This window comes from Chelonia mydas, chromosome 11, assembly GCF_015237465.2.
Source record: "Chelonia mydas isolate rCheMyd1 chromosome 11, rCheMyd1.pri.v2, whole genome shotgun sequence".
Taxonomy (NCBI): domain Eukaryota; kingdom Metazoa; phylum Chordata; order Testudines; family Cheloniidae; genus Chelonia; species Chelonia mydas.
Genome location: NC_051251.2, coordinates 31573511 through 31592036, shown reverse-complemented (window position 1 = coordinate 31592036; position 18526 = coordinate 31573511). Strand labels below are relative to the sequence as shown.

General features: G+C 40.6%; 1 protein-coding gene across 9 annotated transcripts in view; it reads right to left on the bottom strand.

Annotated features, from left to right (window-relative positions):
- PKP4 (plakophilin 4) overlaps positions 1-18526 on the bottom strand; it is a 246876-nt gene that overhangs the window by 112999 nt on the left and 115351 nt on the right. For 8 of the 9 annotated variants that reach the window (XM_037912431.2, XM_037912434.2, XM_037912432.2 and 5 more), the window contains one exon: positions 2875-2909. In XM_037912431.2, coding sequence (XP_037768359.1) covers positions 2875-2909 — 35 coding nt within the window. Of the gene's footprint in view, positions 1-2874; positions 2910-5268; positions 5339-18526 lie in introns of all 9 variants that reach the window. The other variant, XM_037912435.2, reaches the window with a different exon arrangement.

Below are 18526 nucleotides of genomic sequence, written 5' to 3'. Positions count from 1 at the left end.
GGCACTGTAAGTTACTTTTAGCCAAATGAATTACTATCTCACCAATTACGTATCATCAAATGTGAAATACAACCACACCATATTTCAAGATGTTGGGAGGAAAGGTAGGCTGAGTTCAAAGGATCTACGGTGGCCATAATGACAAATCAGCCCGAGGAAAATGAGGCAGTTATGCATCGTATTTTTTTTAATAAATATCATATGCCCCTCAGCATACCTGTGCGCTATTATCGTGCCTGAATGCAGTATTAAAATGAAGGAACCTGTAAGGGAGAAACCAACTGGAAATGAAACAATAACAAAGATAACGGGCTATGATAAGGTGTACCAAGAGTCCTTTGGGAAACAATGAGGAAACAATAATTGGGGGGGAATACCCTGTGCCTAGCTCCAGGTAGTTTGGTGTGTTGTATTTTTCCCACACCAAAACCCCAGGAACAAACGGTATACTAAAACTGGTCTTAACATACTGGTCTTAAGAAGAAGGAGAAACAGAGACAAGCAGGACAAACTGTTTATTCCAACCCAGACATGGAAGTAACTGCACTCGATGGAACATATCAAAGTTTACAAGGAAAGTTTAAGGGTTAGGTGACAGGCATAGGTGTTCAGATCCTTTATTGCTTTTACCTCTTTGTGTGCTATATACCTTTGGATAAAGGAATAAATAATGCCCTGTTTTGAAGAGCTGTTTGTCTCACTACACATTTATACTGTCACAGGCTCCTGAGGGGAAACTCATATAGGTGCCAAACTCATCTGGGCCTGTTGTGTTAACATGGCTGAAAAACAGAGGGACTGCAACCTAGAGATTCAGTTTGAGTGATTGGACCTGGAGTTCCACCCAGACTGATGTGCAGGAAGCCAGGCCACTTACCCAAGAGGGTGCACTTGAGAGAGACTAAAAGAACTCTGAAGTGCAGTTTATCCCCTAACCATGATGTAGCCTGAATAAATAATCAAATTTCTAAATCTAAATTTCTGAATCCTAAAACTGGATTCTTTCTACAGCAGAAACTGGAAAAGGGTGGGTCTACTTTCACATTCTATAGGAAGTAAAGGAATCCCTGATCTACAGAAGTGGTTCTTAAAAAAAAAAATGCAGCAAGGCAGTTATTAAACTGGCACCAATGTCTAACTGAAACTATCATTGGAATTTTATTTCACCAACAACTGTGCTTAAGATATAAACCTGTAATTAGAGGCAGCATGAACTAGTGCAAAGGGCACTGGACTGTGAGTCAGGAGATTTGGGTTCTGATCCTGGCTTTGACACTGTCCTCAGGCAAATAAATCTCTTGTGCACATTTCTTTTCCCATCCTGTCTTGTCTGTTTAGATTGTGAACTCTTCAGGGTAGGGACTGCCTCTTCAGTGATAAATTATTGAGTTTGATGGAGGAATTACTTATTGAAATTTTATTGGCTGTGTCATAAATCTAAAGAGAAGGGTAGCATAAAATCTCTCCTTGGCAGCTGTACTAAATTGCTTTACCTGTAAGGGGTTAAGAAGCTCAGATAACCTAGTTGGCACCTGACCAGAAGGACCAAAGAAGAAAGAAGATACTTTCAAACCTGGGAGGAGGGAAGGGAGAAAATTTGTTCGTGGCTCTCTTTGTCGTTCCCTCTCCAGACAGAGCGGGAGATCAAGCAGGTACAACATCTCCTGCAAATATACCTGGAATAATAGATCTAAAACCACAGAAATTGTAAGCAGGCAAGAAAATGCGTTATCTTTTGTTTTGGCTTGTGAATTTTCCTGTGCTACAGAGGTAGCTTTATTCCTATTTTTGTAACTGTGAAGATGAGCCAGAGGGGAATCCTCTGTTTTAAATCTTTTTATTTACCCTGTAAAGTTACCTTCCATCCTGATTTTGCAGGTGTGATTCTTTTACTTTTTCTTTATAAAGTTCTTCTTTTAAGAGCCTGATTGATTTTCAGTGTCCTAAAGACAAAGGGTCTGTTCTGTGCTCACATTGCGAACCAACTGGTTGGTATATTATTCTCAAGTGACCCTTACCTGAAATTTTGTGTAAAAACACTTGGTAGTGGCAGCAATACTGTCCACGGACAAGGAAAGGAATTTGTGCCTTAGGGAAGTTTTAACCTAAGCTGGTAAAATAGGGGGTCTTTCATGCAGGTCCTCACAGCTGTACCCCAGAGTTTAGAATGGGGGGGGACGACCCTAAAAGGCTGTTTTATGCAGGAAGTCAGATTCGATCATTATAATCTATAATCTTCTGATTTTAAAATCTATGTAGATTTCCACCCACTTTCACTGTCTAAGATTGATAAGAAGCAGAATACAACACACCACAGGACTAACTTTCCTTGTTTTAGGAAGGCAAGCTCTCATATGCACTGAAGAAAGTGAATAGAAAAAAATAAGATTATTTTGACAAGTTTGCCTTTGCCTAAACAGGGAGGAGCTGCAAAAAGAAAAACAAACACTCTTCAAACTTAGACATCATGGTATAATTGTCACAGACATTATCAGCTATGAAGAGTAAATCTCTACAGTACATAATGGAATAATTGCAGACGAGACCCAATATACAAAAAAAGCTTCTCTTATAGTTTCACTTCTCTCTCAAGAAAATTCAAAGGCACAAGAAACTACCATACAGACAAAATTATAAATATTCTAATTGGAATACACTTTACAAAAACAAAAGGTAACACACAAGCGTAAACAAAAGTATATAATAAAAACACTACTTTGCACAAGATACTTTCAACAAATACATAGTATTTGTGCTATCAAGGTTAATATTCAGTTTACTTTAGAACAGGTAGTAAATTATGAGAGAATGCTAGGAAAACAAATTGCTTTTTTAAAACATGAGATGAAAAGTTTACATAGAAAAAGATTGTACCTGCTGATCTCCAAGGAAATGACTTCTCAGTAGAGCTACAGAAAAAGGAAAAAGAAAGTTATATTTATTTCCTTTATCACTAAAGTTAAAAAGGGAGCTATTTTGGATTTATAAACTAAACATTTTTTCTTAATATGAAACTATCCAAAAACCAGCAAAGACTAAAAAAAAACAACCCTCAGATGCTTCTCAAGTAAATGTTACTAATGTAGTGCTTTCTATTCTGCACAATTTAACATTCAGAATCATTTTTAGCTATACTCTGTTGTATTAATCAAAGGAAATTCCTCTAGGTATTTCACAACACGAAGTGGTATTAAACCTATCTGCAACAGGATTCATAAGTGCATGACTTGTGATATACACTGTATACCTGAGGTGTGACATCTTCAATATAATGCTGTAAAACATTTTGCAAGATTCTGTATGAAGGACACTATATTGAAATAAATTACAACTAACAAAGGCTGATGACAATTTTAGTGGATGTATTCTATGTAACATTTTCCAAAGCAGTTTTTTTGATGTCTAGCATATGATCATGAAAAGTAAAACACTAGTTATATAACTGAATATGCATATTTTTGAAGGTTAAGACAGACAAAACAATTTTAGATGCTAAAGGATCTACACGACCTGTGCAATAAAGTCTCACCGGATAAGTATGTTATCAGTATTGTACATTCCTTCACATTGTGAATTTATTTATGATCATTTAAACTCTTCTCCCTCCCACATTAACATTTTCAGATGTTAATATATATTTGAATACTACCGCATTTGCAGGTGGATGAGAAATTCAGACTGGCATATATGTGTATTTCATTAGAAGAATTTATGCAAAATAAAAGTATTTCCACACACTAGGTACAACTGACAATCTTTTAAAAACAGTCAATGCAAATGATAGATTTAGTAGAGTATTGCAAAATATTCCAAAATATCCTTATGCTTGAAGACAAAAAGGACTCTCCCTAACATCAGTTTTCCATAATATTCTAGAAAACCAGGAAAATGGAAAGCTGCTCAGAATATTTCTGTTACATCATGTTACTTTCTAAATTGGCCCTCTTTTTTCCTTTACATCTCATCATCTCTGCCACATTACATAACAAAAATCTCAGCAACTCAGTTTGAATTGAGAAAGCTAGCTGGTTATCATATTTCAAACTAAGCGTGTATACAGGACCTTTCTGGGTTCTTTTGTGAAGAAATACTGCCATTCATGCTCAACTGTGCCAACTTGTGTTTTGTGACACAAATGGGAAACTATAATTAGAACCAAGTTTAACCAAAACCAGGATTCAAATCTGGAACTCAAGAAGATGAAAAGCTACTCTATCTATAGCTAGTATCTGCTTTTTTTTTTACTACTAGTCCCTCAATCCACAGCAAGTAATTTCTTGTACTTCTTGGAGGTATAGAAGCCAATGTTGTGTTAACCCTTACTTTTATTATTTTACAAAATGCCAAAAAAATTTATTAGACTGAAATTTAGCATGTAAGGTTACAGCTAAGGAGTGATCTGGGAAGGAAGATTGTCAGGTATTCTTTTCAGTCATTTGATGGTACAATAATAGAAGTTTAGGTTAAAATGTTTACTCAAGCTGCTCACTTGCCTTACATCTTTATTTACACTGTACCATATTTTCTATAAAGGCTGTGAAGAAAGAAGTGGTCTAACATAGCCTGTTGAAGGTCTGGGTATCTGAGATCTTGTAGACATTTCATGTTGCCTGAAAGGCAGCATTATGCCAGAATTAAATTGGGATAAAAAGGTTGGGTATACCTGAATTTAGATATGACAATCAGTCACCATACACCACCACTGCAACATGAGCTTAACTGTCAGAAAGGGTGAATGTACTGCTCTTTTCACAAACACTCCTTCCCCTGCTTGCAATTCCCATCTCTACCCCAGTTCCAACTCATTTGTTTAAATCCCCCTTACTCTAACAACATGTAAAGTACACTGCTATCTCGCTTCAAAAATAATTACCCTGAATAGTTTTTCCACAGCCTAGGAACTGAGTCCTTTAACTTTAAATAAAAATTAAGGGTATTTCAATTCTGAATATGACCTATGGGTTTATGCACAAGTTCAGAGTGTTTCTTCATGTAGACTTTGTGCCTAGACACAAAAATGTACAAGTCAGCAAAGTAAACTGTCGTCAATCCTGCTGGCTTTTAGCCTGCAAACTAAACTTTACAGCTGTATTTGAGTGCAAACATTAAAAATGATTTTCATAAGAACAAACATGAAAATCCACATTAAAATTGTGATTGAGTTCAGTCTAATACAAATCTGTTCACCCTGCACATGTGTATTATCCAGGACTGAATGCTGAAATCTAATCTTTCTTCATGCATTTTCTCTTTACTGTACACACTCACGTGGATTTATTGAGTTCTGTATCATTCATTGTCCTCAGCCTACACTCCAACACTTGCCTTCATCAAAACTCTAAGAAATATAAAGAAGTTATTCAGAATGACAGACATTGTAGCTATCAGTGTCATAATCCTAATATCTCCCTAAACATCAGAATACATCCCACCTATCAGGATCTCTAATTTTCCTACTGGAGATTAAGGCAGCTTCACCCCTATTTATTGGGATTGCACTGATCATATTGTGGTGATGGGTGAGGGTGAAAAAAGCTTAACACAGAAAGCTGGATCCTTGTATACACAAGTTCATGAAAGTGATTCCCCCCGCTCCCCTCGATGAGTACCTGGATAGCTGGGTTCTCTGCATTTGCAGTATTTGTGAGAATTTAAGGGCTTGTCTGCACATAAAACACTGTAGTGGCACTGCTGAACCATTACAGCACTTCAGTGAAGACACTACCTCTGCTGATGGGGGGCGTTCGCACATTGGCATAGGTTCTCTACCTCCCTGAGAGGCAGTAGCTGTGTCAATGGGAGAAGTCTTAAAAAGAATCCTTAAAAAGAGATTTTATACTTAAACATAATCTATTGCTTATGGAGCAATATGAAAAAACAGGTATCACACACTGGTCATCTGTCACACGTTTTGATGGCTTGTCTCATATTGCCAAGCTTTAAGGTAGAGGGGTATGATTGCTCGTGATGATACATGAGCCAGGAAGAAACATATTACTTACTCTACAGTAACTGTGGTTCTTCGAGATGTTGTAGTCATTGTGGATCCCACTAGAGATATATATATACACCTCATGAGTCCGAGTCACTTTCTTTTTTGGCTAGCAGTGTCCACTGTGCTTCCATAGAAGGAAATAAAGGGCAGGGAAGCCATGACCCTCCCTCAATTCCCTTATAGTTCAAACCCTGTGTTGCTGAGGACTCAGAAAAGTGGAGACAGAGGGCAGGTCATGGGATCTACACTAACTAAACATCTTGAAGAACCACAATTATTGTAGCGTAAGTAACCATGCATTCTTCAATTATGTGTCAGTGTAGATTCCACTATATGGCAAACAGTACCCCACCCCCACCCCGATGGTGGGAGTAAGAAGTATCAGCTGTATCAGTCAGAGACTGAAGCTCTGCTCTTCCATATTTGGCATCTGCCCTGGCAGCCATGTCAAGGCCATAGTTCTTAATGGTCAGTGGGTTGCTCCCCATGTTTGTTTTACAGATCTCAGGGCATGGCACATATCTGAAACTGGTTAAAGATGTCACCCTGGGGTAGAGTGAGCCTTGCTGTTCAGCGAGAGAGACCTGAACCAACTTACAGCACATGGAAATACACCATGATTCACTTCAAGAGTCTTTAGGACAAGATAGCTTGGCCTTTCGATGTAGCAGATACAGCTACAAAACGGCAGGGACAGTCTGAAAGTTTTGATCCTGTTGAGATAGTGGAGCAGGACCCTGGAAACATCCAGGGCATGAAGCTTCTTTTCTCCTGGTGAAGAGTGCAGCTTTGGTAAGAATACTTGTCAGGTGGAATTCTGAGACCGCTTAAGGGATGAACATAGGGTGCGATTTCATCACACTGTGTTCCTATGGAAGAACACGTATGGTGTGTTGGCCATCAGGGCCTAGAGCTTACTGACTCTCCCTGCTGACATGATGGCCACAAGAAGACCACCTTGATGGTGAGGTGGTATACGTACTCTGATAATGATTTGAAAGGAGGCTCCATACGCTGTAGGAGGACAGTGTTTAGATCCCATGTGGAAGTTGGGGCTCTCAGTGGAAGCGTCAGGAACTGTGATGGAGATGGTCATGCCTAGTGGTCGGAGCTGCAGCAGTCAGGCCTAGTGGTTGGTGCTGGATTCAGGAGTCCACGTGGGGTTGGAGTGAGGCTGGAGCAGGACAGCAGCAAGAAAAGAGCTGGAGCAGGACTAGGATCAGGGCTGGAGGAAGAGCAAGACTGGAGCAGTCTAAGGCTTGAGGAGTCCATTGCCACCATCAGGCAGGAGTGAGTTCCAAGCCCCAGAGAGACACTGACCTGCTTTCCTTCTGTGAGGCTTATATACCTGGTCTGGGAATTGCAAGACCAGTTCTTGGCTTGTGGATTGGCTGGAGCCTAGCACAGGGGTGACTTACCACCTTGAGGGAGGGCAGGTATAGAGATGGCTTTTGATGCACTTGCAAATATAGGGCATGAGACTTTTTTATTCCTTGGTTAGGCTTTTATCATTGGGACATGGCTTTGCTATGTCAGATACTCAATATTCACATGGACTTGGGTTTGTTGCTTATACAGGGTTACTGTCAGTCAGACTTTGTTATGTGACTGTTAAGAATGAATATATCACTTCATCTGTCCTTTAATTTTCATGTTAAACATCACATCTACAAGAATACATTTTAAATAATATAGTGCTTTTTATGCTTTCAAATTCTTGCTGTAGAGCATCTCCCAATAGAATGTCATATATTCAGCTCTAGGTACCTGTAATATACATCAAAACGTTTGCAAAACATGAAAAGTTTTGGCTAAGTGCCAAAACATGAAAAGTACAATATAATGGGGTCTTACATTTCTTCAGTTTTTTATTAAAACGTTACCCATGTTTTTCACTTCAATAATTTTCAACTGATTCATAGATTCATAGATATTTAGGTCAGAAGGGGACCATTATGATCATCTAGTCTGACCTCCTGCACAACACAGGCCACAGAATTTCACCCACCACTCCTACAAAAAAACCTCACACCTATATCTGTGCTATTGAAGTCCTCAAATCGTAGTTTAAAGACTTCAAGGAGCAGAGAATCCTCCAGCAAGTGACCCGTGCCCCACGCTACAGAGGAAGGTGAAAAACCTCCAGGGCCTCTTCCAATCTGCCCTGGAGGAAAATTCCTTCCCGACCCCAAATATGGCGATCAGCTAAACCCTGAGCATATGGGTTTAAGATTCTTAAAGATTATTCATTAAGATTATGAGCATAAGATTCATCAGCCAGATACTACAGAAAATTCTTTCCTGGGTAACTCAGATCTTACCCCATCTAATAGCCCATCACAGGCCATTGGGCCTATTTACCATGAATATTTAATTACCAAAACCATGTTATCCCATCATACCATCTCCTCCATAAACTTATCGAGTTTAATCTTAAAGCCAGATAGATCTTTTGCCCCCACTGCTTCCCTTGGAAGGCTATTCCAAAACTTCACTCCTCTGATGGTTAAAAACCTTTGTCTAATTTCTAGTCTAAATTTCCTAGTGGCCAGTTTATATCCATTTGTTCTTGTGTCCACATTGGTACGGAGCTTAAATAATTCCTCTCCCTCTCCGGTATTTATACCTCTGATATATTTAAAGAGAGCAATCATATCTCCCCTCAATCTTCTTTTAGTTAGGCTAAACAAGCCCTGAGTCTCCTTTCATAAGACAAGTTTTCCATTCCTCGGATCATCCTAATAGCCCTTCTCTGTGCCTGTTCCAGTTTGAATTCATCCTTCTTAAACATGGGAGACCAGAACTGCACACAGTATTCCAGGTGAGGTCTCACCAGTGCCTTGTATAACGGTACTAAAACCTCCTTATCCCTACTGGAAATACGTCTCCTGATGCATCCCAAGACCGCATTAGCTTTTTTCACAGCCATATCACATTGGTGGCTCATAGTCATCCTATGATCAACCAATACTCCAAGGTCCTTTTCCTCCTCTGTTACTTCTAATTGATGCGTCCCCAGCTTATAACTAAAATTCTTGTTATTAATCCCTAAATGCATGACCTTACACTTCTCACTATTAAATTTCATCCTATTAGTATTACTCCAGTTTACAAGGTCATCCAGATCCTCCTGTAGGATATCCCTGTTCTTCTCTAAATTGGCAATACCTCCCAGCTTTGTATCATCCGCAAACTTTATTAGCACACTCCCACTTTTTGTGCCAAGGTCAGTAATAAAAAGATTAAATAAGATTGGTCCCAAAACAGATCCTTGAGAAACTCCAGTGGTAACCTCCCTCCAGCCTGACAGCTCACTTTTCAGGATGGACCCGTTGTAGTCTCCCCTTTAACCAATTCCTTATCCACCTTTCAATTTTCCTATTGATCCCCATCTTATCCAATTTAACTAATAATTCCCCAAGTGGCACGGTATCAAATGCCTTACTAAAATCTAGGTAAATTAGATCCACTGCGTTTCCTTTGTCTAAAAAATCTGTTACTTTCTCAAAGAAGGAGATCAGGTTGGTTTGGCACGATCTACCTTTTGTAAAACCATGTTGTATTTTGTCCCATTGACTTCAGTGTCCTTAACTACCTTCTCCTTCAAAATTTTTTCCAAGACCTTGCATACTACGGATGTCAAACTAACAGGCCTATAATTACCCTGTCATAAATATAAAGGGAAGGGTAAACCCCTTTAAAATCCCTCCTGGCCAGAGGAAAAATCCTCTCACCTGTAAAGGGTTAAGAAACTAAAGGTAACCTCGCTGGCACCTGACCAAAATGACCAATCAGGAGACAAGATACTTTCAAAAGCTGGGAGGAGGGAGAGAAACAAAGGGTCTGTGTCTCTCTGTCGGTATGCTGCTTTTGTCAGGGATAGAACAGGAATGGAGTCTACTTACAAAAAGTTCTAAATCTAGCTAGGTATGCGTTAGATTATGATTTCTTTAAATGGCTGAGAAAAGAATTGTGCTGAATAGAATGACTATTTCTGCCTGTGTGTCTTTTTTGTAACTTAAGGTTTTGCCTAGAGGGATTCTCTGTGTTTTGAATCTAATTACCCTGTAAGGTACCTACCATCCTGATTTTACAGGGGTGATTCCTTTACTCCTATTTACTTCTATTTCTATTAAAACTCTTCTTGTAAGAAAATGGAATGTTTTTTCATTGTTCTCAGATCCAAGGGTTTGGGTCTGTGGTCACCTATTCAAATTGGTGAGGATTTTTACCAAACCTTTCCCAGGAAGTGGGGTGCAAGGGTTGGGAGGATTTTGGGGGGAAAGACGTGTCCAAACTACGTTTCCCAGTAAACCCAGTTAGAGTTTGGTGGTGGCAGTGGTTATTCCAAGGACAAAAGATAAAATTAATTTGTACCTTGGGGAAGTTTTAACCTAAGCTGGTAAAAGTAAGCTTAGGAGGTTTTCATGCGGGTCCCCACATCTGTACCCTAGAGTTCAGAGTGGGGAGGAACCTTGACATACCGGGATCACTTTTTCCCCCTTTCTTAAAAATAGGAACTATGTTAGCAATTCTCCAATCATACGGTACAACCCCTGAGTTTACAGATTCATTAAAAATTCTTGCTAATGGGCTTGCAATTTCTTGTGCCAATTCCTTTAATATTCTTGGATGAAGATTATCTGGGCCCCCCGATTTAGTCCCATTAAGCTGTTTGAGTTTCGCAGTGCCCTTTTTATTCTTCAGTTTTTTGGACAGGAAAGTCTGATGCAGGGAGTGTCTTCATGGTTATGGTGTTAGTAGAGTGCCTAGGATTATGGGGCTGGGAACTGACCAAGTCCTCTAGGTGCTACTGCAGGATAAATGTTAAATAAGGAAATAAATAAATAAATGAATGAACTATTTCTGAAATCAGCATTTTAAATATTTCCAAAGATGAATTAAGAGTCCTTAAATGGCACTTTAGTAAAGCCTTATCTCACCACAATTATCATGCAATCCATTGTCCTTTTTACAGGGGAGTATGTTACATATGTAAATCTGATGCATATAAAGAGAAAAACAGAATCCTACAATATACTCTTGGTGTGTTTGCTGTGGGGATTGAATTTAGGATCTCAGGATCTGAAAGTATGAGCACTTATTGGTGGAACCAAAGGACCAGATCCATTGAACCTGGACGCAACAGTTTTACCAGTGATGTTGCATCTTCATTTAGCTAATTTGCAAAATAATAGCCATAGGGGAAAACTGTGAAGCAATTAAATGTACATTACAAATATGCCTACAGATCATTGGCTGGAGAGAGACATAAAATTTTCCCATACGAGAAATCCATTTGCATCCTGAAATTCTTTCTGAACACTTAAAAAAAAAAAAAAAAAGCAAACTATTTCAGTAGTGTTTTTCATAAGTGCCATAATTTAGAAAACAGAAAATTGCTGTTTCTCTCCATTAGTCTTGTCATTTTCCATTTGGCATTAACATATTTAGTGTTTGGAAACTTGCTTGTTTTTATTTAGTTTACTTACTTAGTTACTGCTGTAGGCCCTGTCCTCCATCTGACTCCCCTCCACCCTGTTACCCTCACTTTTTGTAATTTAGCATTGTAAGGCATTGTGGGGCAGAAATTTTTGTGCATTTCCACTTGTTTCTGTAAAGTCCTTAGTCTCCTTTTAGGTACAAAAAAAATAATAATTTGTTTATGCAGCAACATTGATGAAGTCAGCACAACTGGAAAGGAGTGATAGTTTATTGAGCAATACTACTTTGCAGTAAAGTACAATTTATTTTTGTGTCTATATAAACAGTTGCTATTTGGATTTGCTTTTAATATTTAAGAAAAGAAGAATTATATTTCAAACATATTTGGAATCCAAAAGACATATTCCCCTGTAAACAGAGCTAAAATACAGATTTGGAAGCTACCATAAACTATGTGACTACGTCCCTGAATTTGCAGCATCTGATTCCTGATTTAAAATTTGCAGCCCACACATCAACATGGCCTGAGATTAGAAAATATGGACCTGGTTCTTGTCCATAGTAAGGCCCCCTTTACACAGCTCTAGCAGTGTAGAGGGGCCTAAAGTATGTATAAATGTAATACAAAACAGATCATGTAGTTTATTTGTTTTAAATACAAAAGAATTTGTGAAGACCTACATTATATGCTGTAATAACACTGAGCACCCTGTGTTTTGCAACCTAGACATATTTTCCATGCAAATTTAGCACATACATTTAAATGTTTTTTATTTTAGTTTTTCATGGAAATCCTATTATTTGTAACGTATTCCATAAATACATAATTTTAAACAAGCACCATTAGAGAAAGTTAGGCTTACTTATAACTAGTGTTCAGAGCTCATCTTTTGAATGCTGTATTCAAAAAATTACCTACATCTACATGAAAATGTCCAGTAAATATGTAGAATAGATTGTTTTGTTTTTTTAAAAATCAAGATAATATCCTCTGCCAATACATGTTAAACAAAATGACAATTATACAGTTCCAATATATTCAAAATATAAGAGTCTAAATTAGATCAAGAGGTGCCAAATTTTATTTTTGGCAGCCCTGAACTTCATGGCAACAGGTTAACAGTGAGGTGCTCCCAGAATCTGCATTAGGACCAGTGTTTTAAATATTTTTATTAATGATCTGGAAAAGAGGCGAACAGGGAGGTGAAAAAATATGCAGATGAGATTATTTAGATTAAGAACTTCAGAGGGACCTAAGAAAGCTAGATGAGTGGGCAGCATAATGGCAGATGAAATTCAGTGTCAACAATCACAGGGTAATGCACAATGGAAAGAATAATATGAACTACTCATACAACAGACTAGATCCTAAATTTACAGTAACCACTCAGAAAACAGACATGGGCATCATTCTGCAGTGGTTATTGTGATTCACTATTTGTATTCCTAACAGTGTTTGAAGACCTCAATCAAAATCCAGGTTCTGCTGTGTTAAGCACTGTACAAACATATAAGAAGAGACAGGCCAAAGAAAAATTCTGCTCAATTTGTAGATTATATATTAGGTTGTAGAAAGAATGGAACAAGAAAAGAACACTGAAGACTTTACAATGCCATCACATAAACCAATGGTACACACTCTCCGTCAGGGTTCCCTCCCCACTCTGAACTCTGGGGTACAGATGTGGGGACCCACATGAAAGTCCCCCTAAGCTTATTTTTACCAGTTTAGGTTAAAAACTTCCCCAAATCCTTTCCTTGTCCTTGGACGGTATTGCTGCCACCACCAAGTGATTCAGACAAAAATTCAAGAAAAGGGTCACCTGGAGTCCCTATTTCCCCAAAATATTCCCCCAACCCCCCTCACCTGGGGAGCCTTGGGAATAATATACCAACCAATTGGTTACAATGTGAGCACAGACCAAACCCCATGGTTTTTAGAACACTGAAAATCAAAGAAGAATTTTATTATAAAGAAAACAATAAAAGAATCACACCTGTAAAATCAGAATGGAAGGTAACTTTACAGGGTAAATAAAAAGATTTAAAACACAGAGGATTCCCCTCTGACTCTGCTTCCCAGTTACAAAACAGGAATGAAATTACCTCTTAGCATAGTGAAAATTCACAAGCTAAAAAAAGATAATCTAACGTATTTCATTGCCCTTACTTACAATTTCTGCAATTTTAGATGAGTCATTTCAGGTATGTTTTCAGGAGATGTTTTACCCGCCTGGTCTCTCTCTCCATCCAGAGAGGGAACAAACAAAGAGAGCACAAACAAAACCTCCCCCGCCCCCAACCCCGATTTGAAAGTATCTTCTTTCCTTATTGGTCCTTTTGGTCAGATGCCAACCAGGTTATTTGAGCTTCTTAACCCCTTACAGGTAAAGATTCAATACAGCTGCTCAGGAGGGATTTTATGCTACCCGTAGCTGTATGTTTATGACACTCTCCCATAAAATATGGGTTCAATATTGGTCATCCTATTTATTAAAAATTTATCTGAGGTGGAAGGGGTCCAGAGATGGGAGACAAAAATAAGAGACTGCCACATGAAAAGACACTGAAGAGTGAGAACTGTTTGTCTTAGTGATGCAATATAGAAAAGTGACAAAGGCACACAAAGCAATTAATGGTATAGGAAAAGGTAAATTGGATGCTATCTATTCTTAATACACAAAGAGGATATTCAATTAAACTGAAAATCAAAAGAAACTTTACACCATACATAGTTAATTTGTGGAACTCACTCTCACAAGATATTACTGAATCCTATAGCTTAGTAGGATTTCAATAATTATTTGGAAAATTGGAACATTCACAGTTACATTAGATACATTAACAAGTTTAAATAAGGGATTATAAATCCTCAAATGTATCAACCTCTAAATAATGGAGATTCAGGCAAGTCATTCCATAATTGTCCACTACAAGGTTTCTGGCATGTTCCTCTGAAATATCTTGTTCTGGTCAATGTGAGAGAATACTGGACTAGATGAACACCTGTTGGACCCAATATGGGAAGTCCTATATTGCAACTTCTGATAACCTGAAGAAATCTGATTCCTCCTAAACTTTTTGGATAATTGTGATCTTACTACTGTAATAAAATTCTTCCACCATGTACAAAAATGCCGGGTTCAGCTATTAGTCCCGTCTGGGCTGGGGAGGACGGGACTTCCTCTTCCCCTGCATGGCATCTGGGGCCAGGTCAGACCCACCCCCAGATTTCTCCCCTGACTGTAGAAAGCTCTGCAAACTACCCCTCCACCCACTTCCTGCACCCATTGCTCCTCAGCTGCAGGGGGAGGGATCACTGCACAGGGAGCTGCTCCCTCATCTGCCTAACCCCCTTGTATCTAGACCCCTTATAACCAGACCTTCCTGCTGAGCCTCACCCCCCACACACCTAGAACCCCCCTGACAGGCCCCACTCCCCCTGCACCTGGACCACCCGTATGAGACACTCTACCGAGCCCCAAATAGCTGCACCTGGATCCCCATCCCACTGAGCCACACTCCCCCAGCATCTGGACTCCCCCTGCTGCGCTCTATCACTTGCACACCCAGACCCCCCCCGCTGAGCCCCAACCACCTTCACCTGGACCTCCCTGCAGAGTCCCATTACTGTTGCACCCAGAACCCTCCAACAAGCCCTTGTGCATCCAGATCCGCCCCACACCCAGGCTGCTCCACAGAACCCTCTCAACCCACACTTGGATCCCCCCATACTAAGCCCCTCCACACTTGGATCCTGCCTTGCTGAACCTGTCTGCCCACACCTGGTGCACCTGGCACGGAGGGGCAGGGCCCTGGGGTGTTTCTGGGGCACGCCCGGTCCTTGCTCTGTGTCAGGGTTGGGTGCAGCACTGAGTCCGTGTTCCAGGGGGGAGCTGCACAGTGATCTCCCACCTCTGTGCAGCCAGTGGCCTGTTCTCCCCAATGCCACATTGGAGCCTCCACATTTATTTGAGAAATAAAATTTGCAGAATTTTAAATTATTGTGTGCAGAATTTTAATTTTTTTGGTACAGAATGCCCTCAGCAATAAACTTCATCTTGAATTAATACAGAAATTAAACAATAACTATACTTTTAGATAGCTAGAATCTTTGAGGAAATCAGACCACCTGATATGCATGAATGCTTTTCAGGCTGAGACATCTTGCTGCATGCAGTGGAATGTCCTATACCAGCTAGGATGGCACAATCAGGTGAAGTCAGGAATGCCTTGTATGCTACTGCTTCTCAGATGGACCAAGATTTCCTTGACTTTGCCTTATAGTATACTTGCTCTCACCTATATTGCTCAACACATTGACATTCTTGGAGCAATGATATCATTAACACACACAGATATTTTATAAATGAAGAGTATCTTATGTTTCTTTGATAGGAAAATGTTTAATACCCAATTGATGGTGTGTAATATTTTACTGAATTCATCTGGAGGTTTTTTTTTGTTTTTTGTTTTTACAATAAATCTGCACATTATATTTTATTTATATTGTGGAAAAGGAAATGATCTATTACACACAGCAGAGAAAACAAACCATTCTAGTAGTTATGAAAACCATTCCATTTAAAATCAAAAGTTTTCATATAGCCACTGTATTAGATTGTTAGAGTTAGCTTGAATGCTTCAGTTTAATAGGAATGCTGGCTGAATTTCTGTCAGCATAAATGCCCTACAGGACTTTTAGATACACATTTTTAATTCCAGCTGGTGGGGACCATTACCATTGGGATTTTTGCATCCCAGAGGAAATTGACTTGTGGCAGAAATTGTTTGCAATCAGAATGGCAATGAGAAGTAATTAAAAATGGTTGCTTGAAGAGCTGTGCTTCAGTGAACTGCTCCAAATAAAACTACTTCTGGAGGTCTGTATCTCTACCATTCACTGCCTGCAAAGTTGATTTGACGACAATTTACTGTACTGTCACAGTGCAGCCAAAGTTTTATTTTCTTTTTGTTAAAAGGTTAAATTACACCTCGTGTTGTTACCAGTAACAAATGTGCATTCAGTACTTTACAGTTAAATACAAAAATATGTATGTGGTGTAATAAATTTAAGAGTTCTACTTTCTAACAGTACTCAATTTTCATCAGCTACATGGAAACAGTAACTAGTGAGGGGAGGTTTCAGAGTGGTAGTTGTGTTAGTCTATGTCAGCAAAAACAACGGGGAGTCCTTGTGGCACCTTAGAGACGAACAAATTTATTTGGACATAACCACTTCATCAGATGCATGGAGTGGAAAATACAGGAGCATGAAAAGATGGGAGTTGCCTTACCAAGTGTGAGGTCAGTCTAACAAAACAATTCAATTAATAGTAGGATACCAAAGGAGAAAAATAAATTTTGTAGTGGTAATGAGAGTGGCCCATTTCAGACAGTTGACAAGAAGATGTGAGTAACAGTAGGGGGAAATTAGATTTAGGTTTTGTAATGACCCAACCACTCCAAGTCTTTATTCAGGCCTAATTTGATGGTGAGCTGGCTACATGATGCAACAGGTTAATGCAACTAGCCTTCCACCTGGCAGCATAGGCAGCCTGTTTAATAAAAGTTTAATTATCTCTTCCTAGTATGTGTAGACTTCGGTCTGCATCACAGAATTATCACACAATCTGATAAAGCTGACAGACTCTGGTCAGGAGAAGCCCAGGGCTGAATTTGCAGTAGTAATGCAGGTTAGAAATGAGGTGCATTGATAGATGCACGATTATGGAAAGCTGAATATCCTACCTGCTGCTGCACTGAAACAGTCTTTAAAGAACGAACAGGTACACTGAAAAGCTTATTACTATTCTTCCCAATCTATCATTTACAATATATTTCAATATTTTGTATTACTCATTTGCACCATCAAAAAACAATTTTGCTGTACCATTTCTGTCTCTAAGGCTGTCTCTCCACACCAGAGCCTAACCCAGCAAAACTCTGTAGGCACAGCCTAGTACAGACACAGTGTAAGCTGACAGGAGTTCATCTGTCAGTACAGTACAGTAATACCACTTCCCCAACCAACATTAGCTAAGCAGACAGAAGCACTCTTCTGCTGGCATAGATGGATCTGTACAGGGGTATGTGTGGGAAGGTGCCATGTTCCCTCTAATTTTTCCCACCCATGTGCGGAATGAATTTTGTTATGTGCACCAATATGGAGGTGATGTGTGGCACATCACCTTCATATTGGCGCACATAACAAAATTCATGTGGTGTGGGTGGGGCTGAGGGGTTTGGAGTGTGGGAGGGGTTCAGGGTTGGGGCAGTGGGTTGGGGTGCAGGGGTGTGAGGGCTCCAGCTGGGGATGCAGGCTCTGGGGTGGGGCCGGGGAGGAGGGGCTCAGGGCTTGGGCAGAAGGTTGGGGTGCAGCCATGTGAGGGCTCCGGCTCGGGGTGTGGGCTCTGGGGTGGGGGGTGGGGGTTTGGGGTGCAGAAGGGTGCTCCAGCGCTATGGCAGGGAGAGAGGACTCCCCCCAGCTCTCTCTCTCCCCGCAGCAGCACCTGGGCTGGGGGAGAAAGGCGCCTCTCTCCGCCAGGGCAGCTCCAAGGCTGGGGCTGCAGGATAGGCGCCCTTCCCCCAGCCCCAGCAGGTCCGCGCCGTGCCTGGGCACCCTGGCCGTGCCTGGGTCCAGGCCAGGCTGGACCACACCTGGGTCTGGGCCAGGCTGGGCCACCCCGGCCATGCCTGGGTCCGGTCCGGGTGCCCTGGCCATGCCTGGGTCCGGACTGGGCCACGCTGCTCTGGCTGTAGCTGAGTCTGGTCCGGGCTGCCCCACCCAAGCCGTGACTGGGTTCTGGTGCCCCAGCTGTGGCAGATTTGGGCCGCAGCAGAGTTAGGGCCAGGGGAGGGCTGCCCAGACTGTGGTGGGTCCGGCCGCAGCAGGTTGGGGCTGGGGAGAGGGGTGCGCCTCCCCCAGCTATGGCAGGTCCCCGGGTGGGTTCCCTGAGTGCCTGCGCAGTGCTAAATAGGCTGCTGCATGGCTGTGCAGCTTATAGGGAACTTAGGGAAGGTGGGAGATGGTGTAGTTTCAGGCACAGCATTTTTTCCCTACATTCCTAGCCAACACAGCTATGT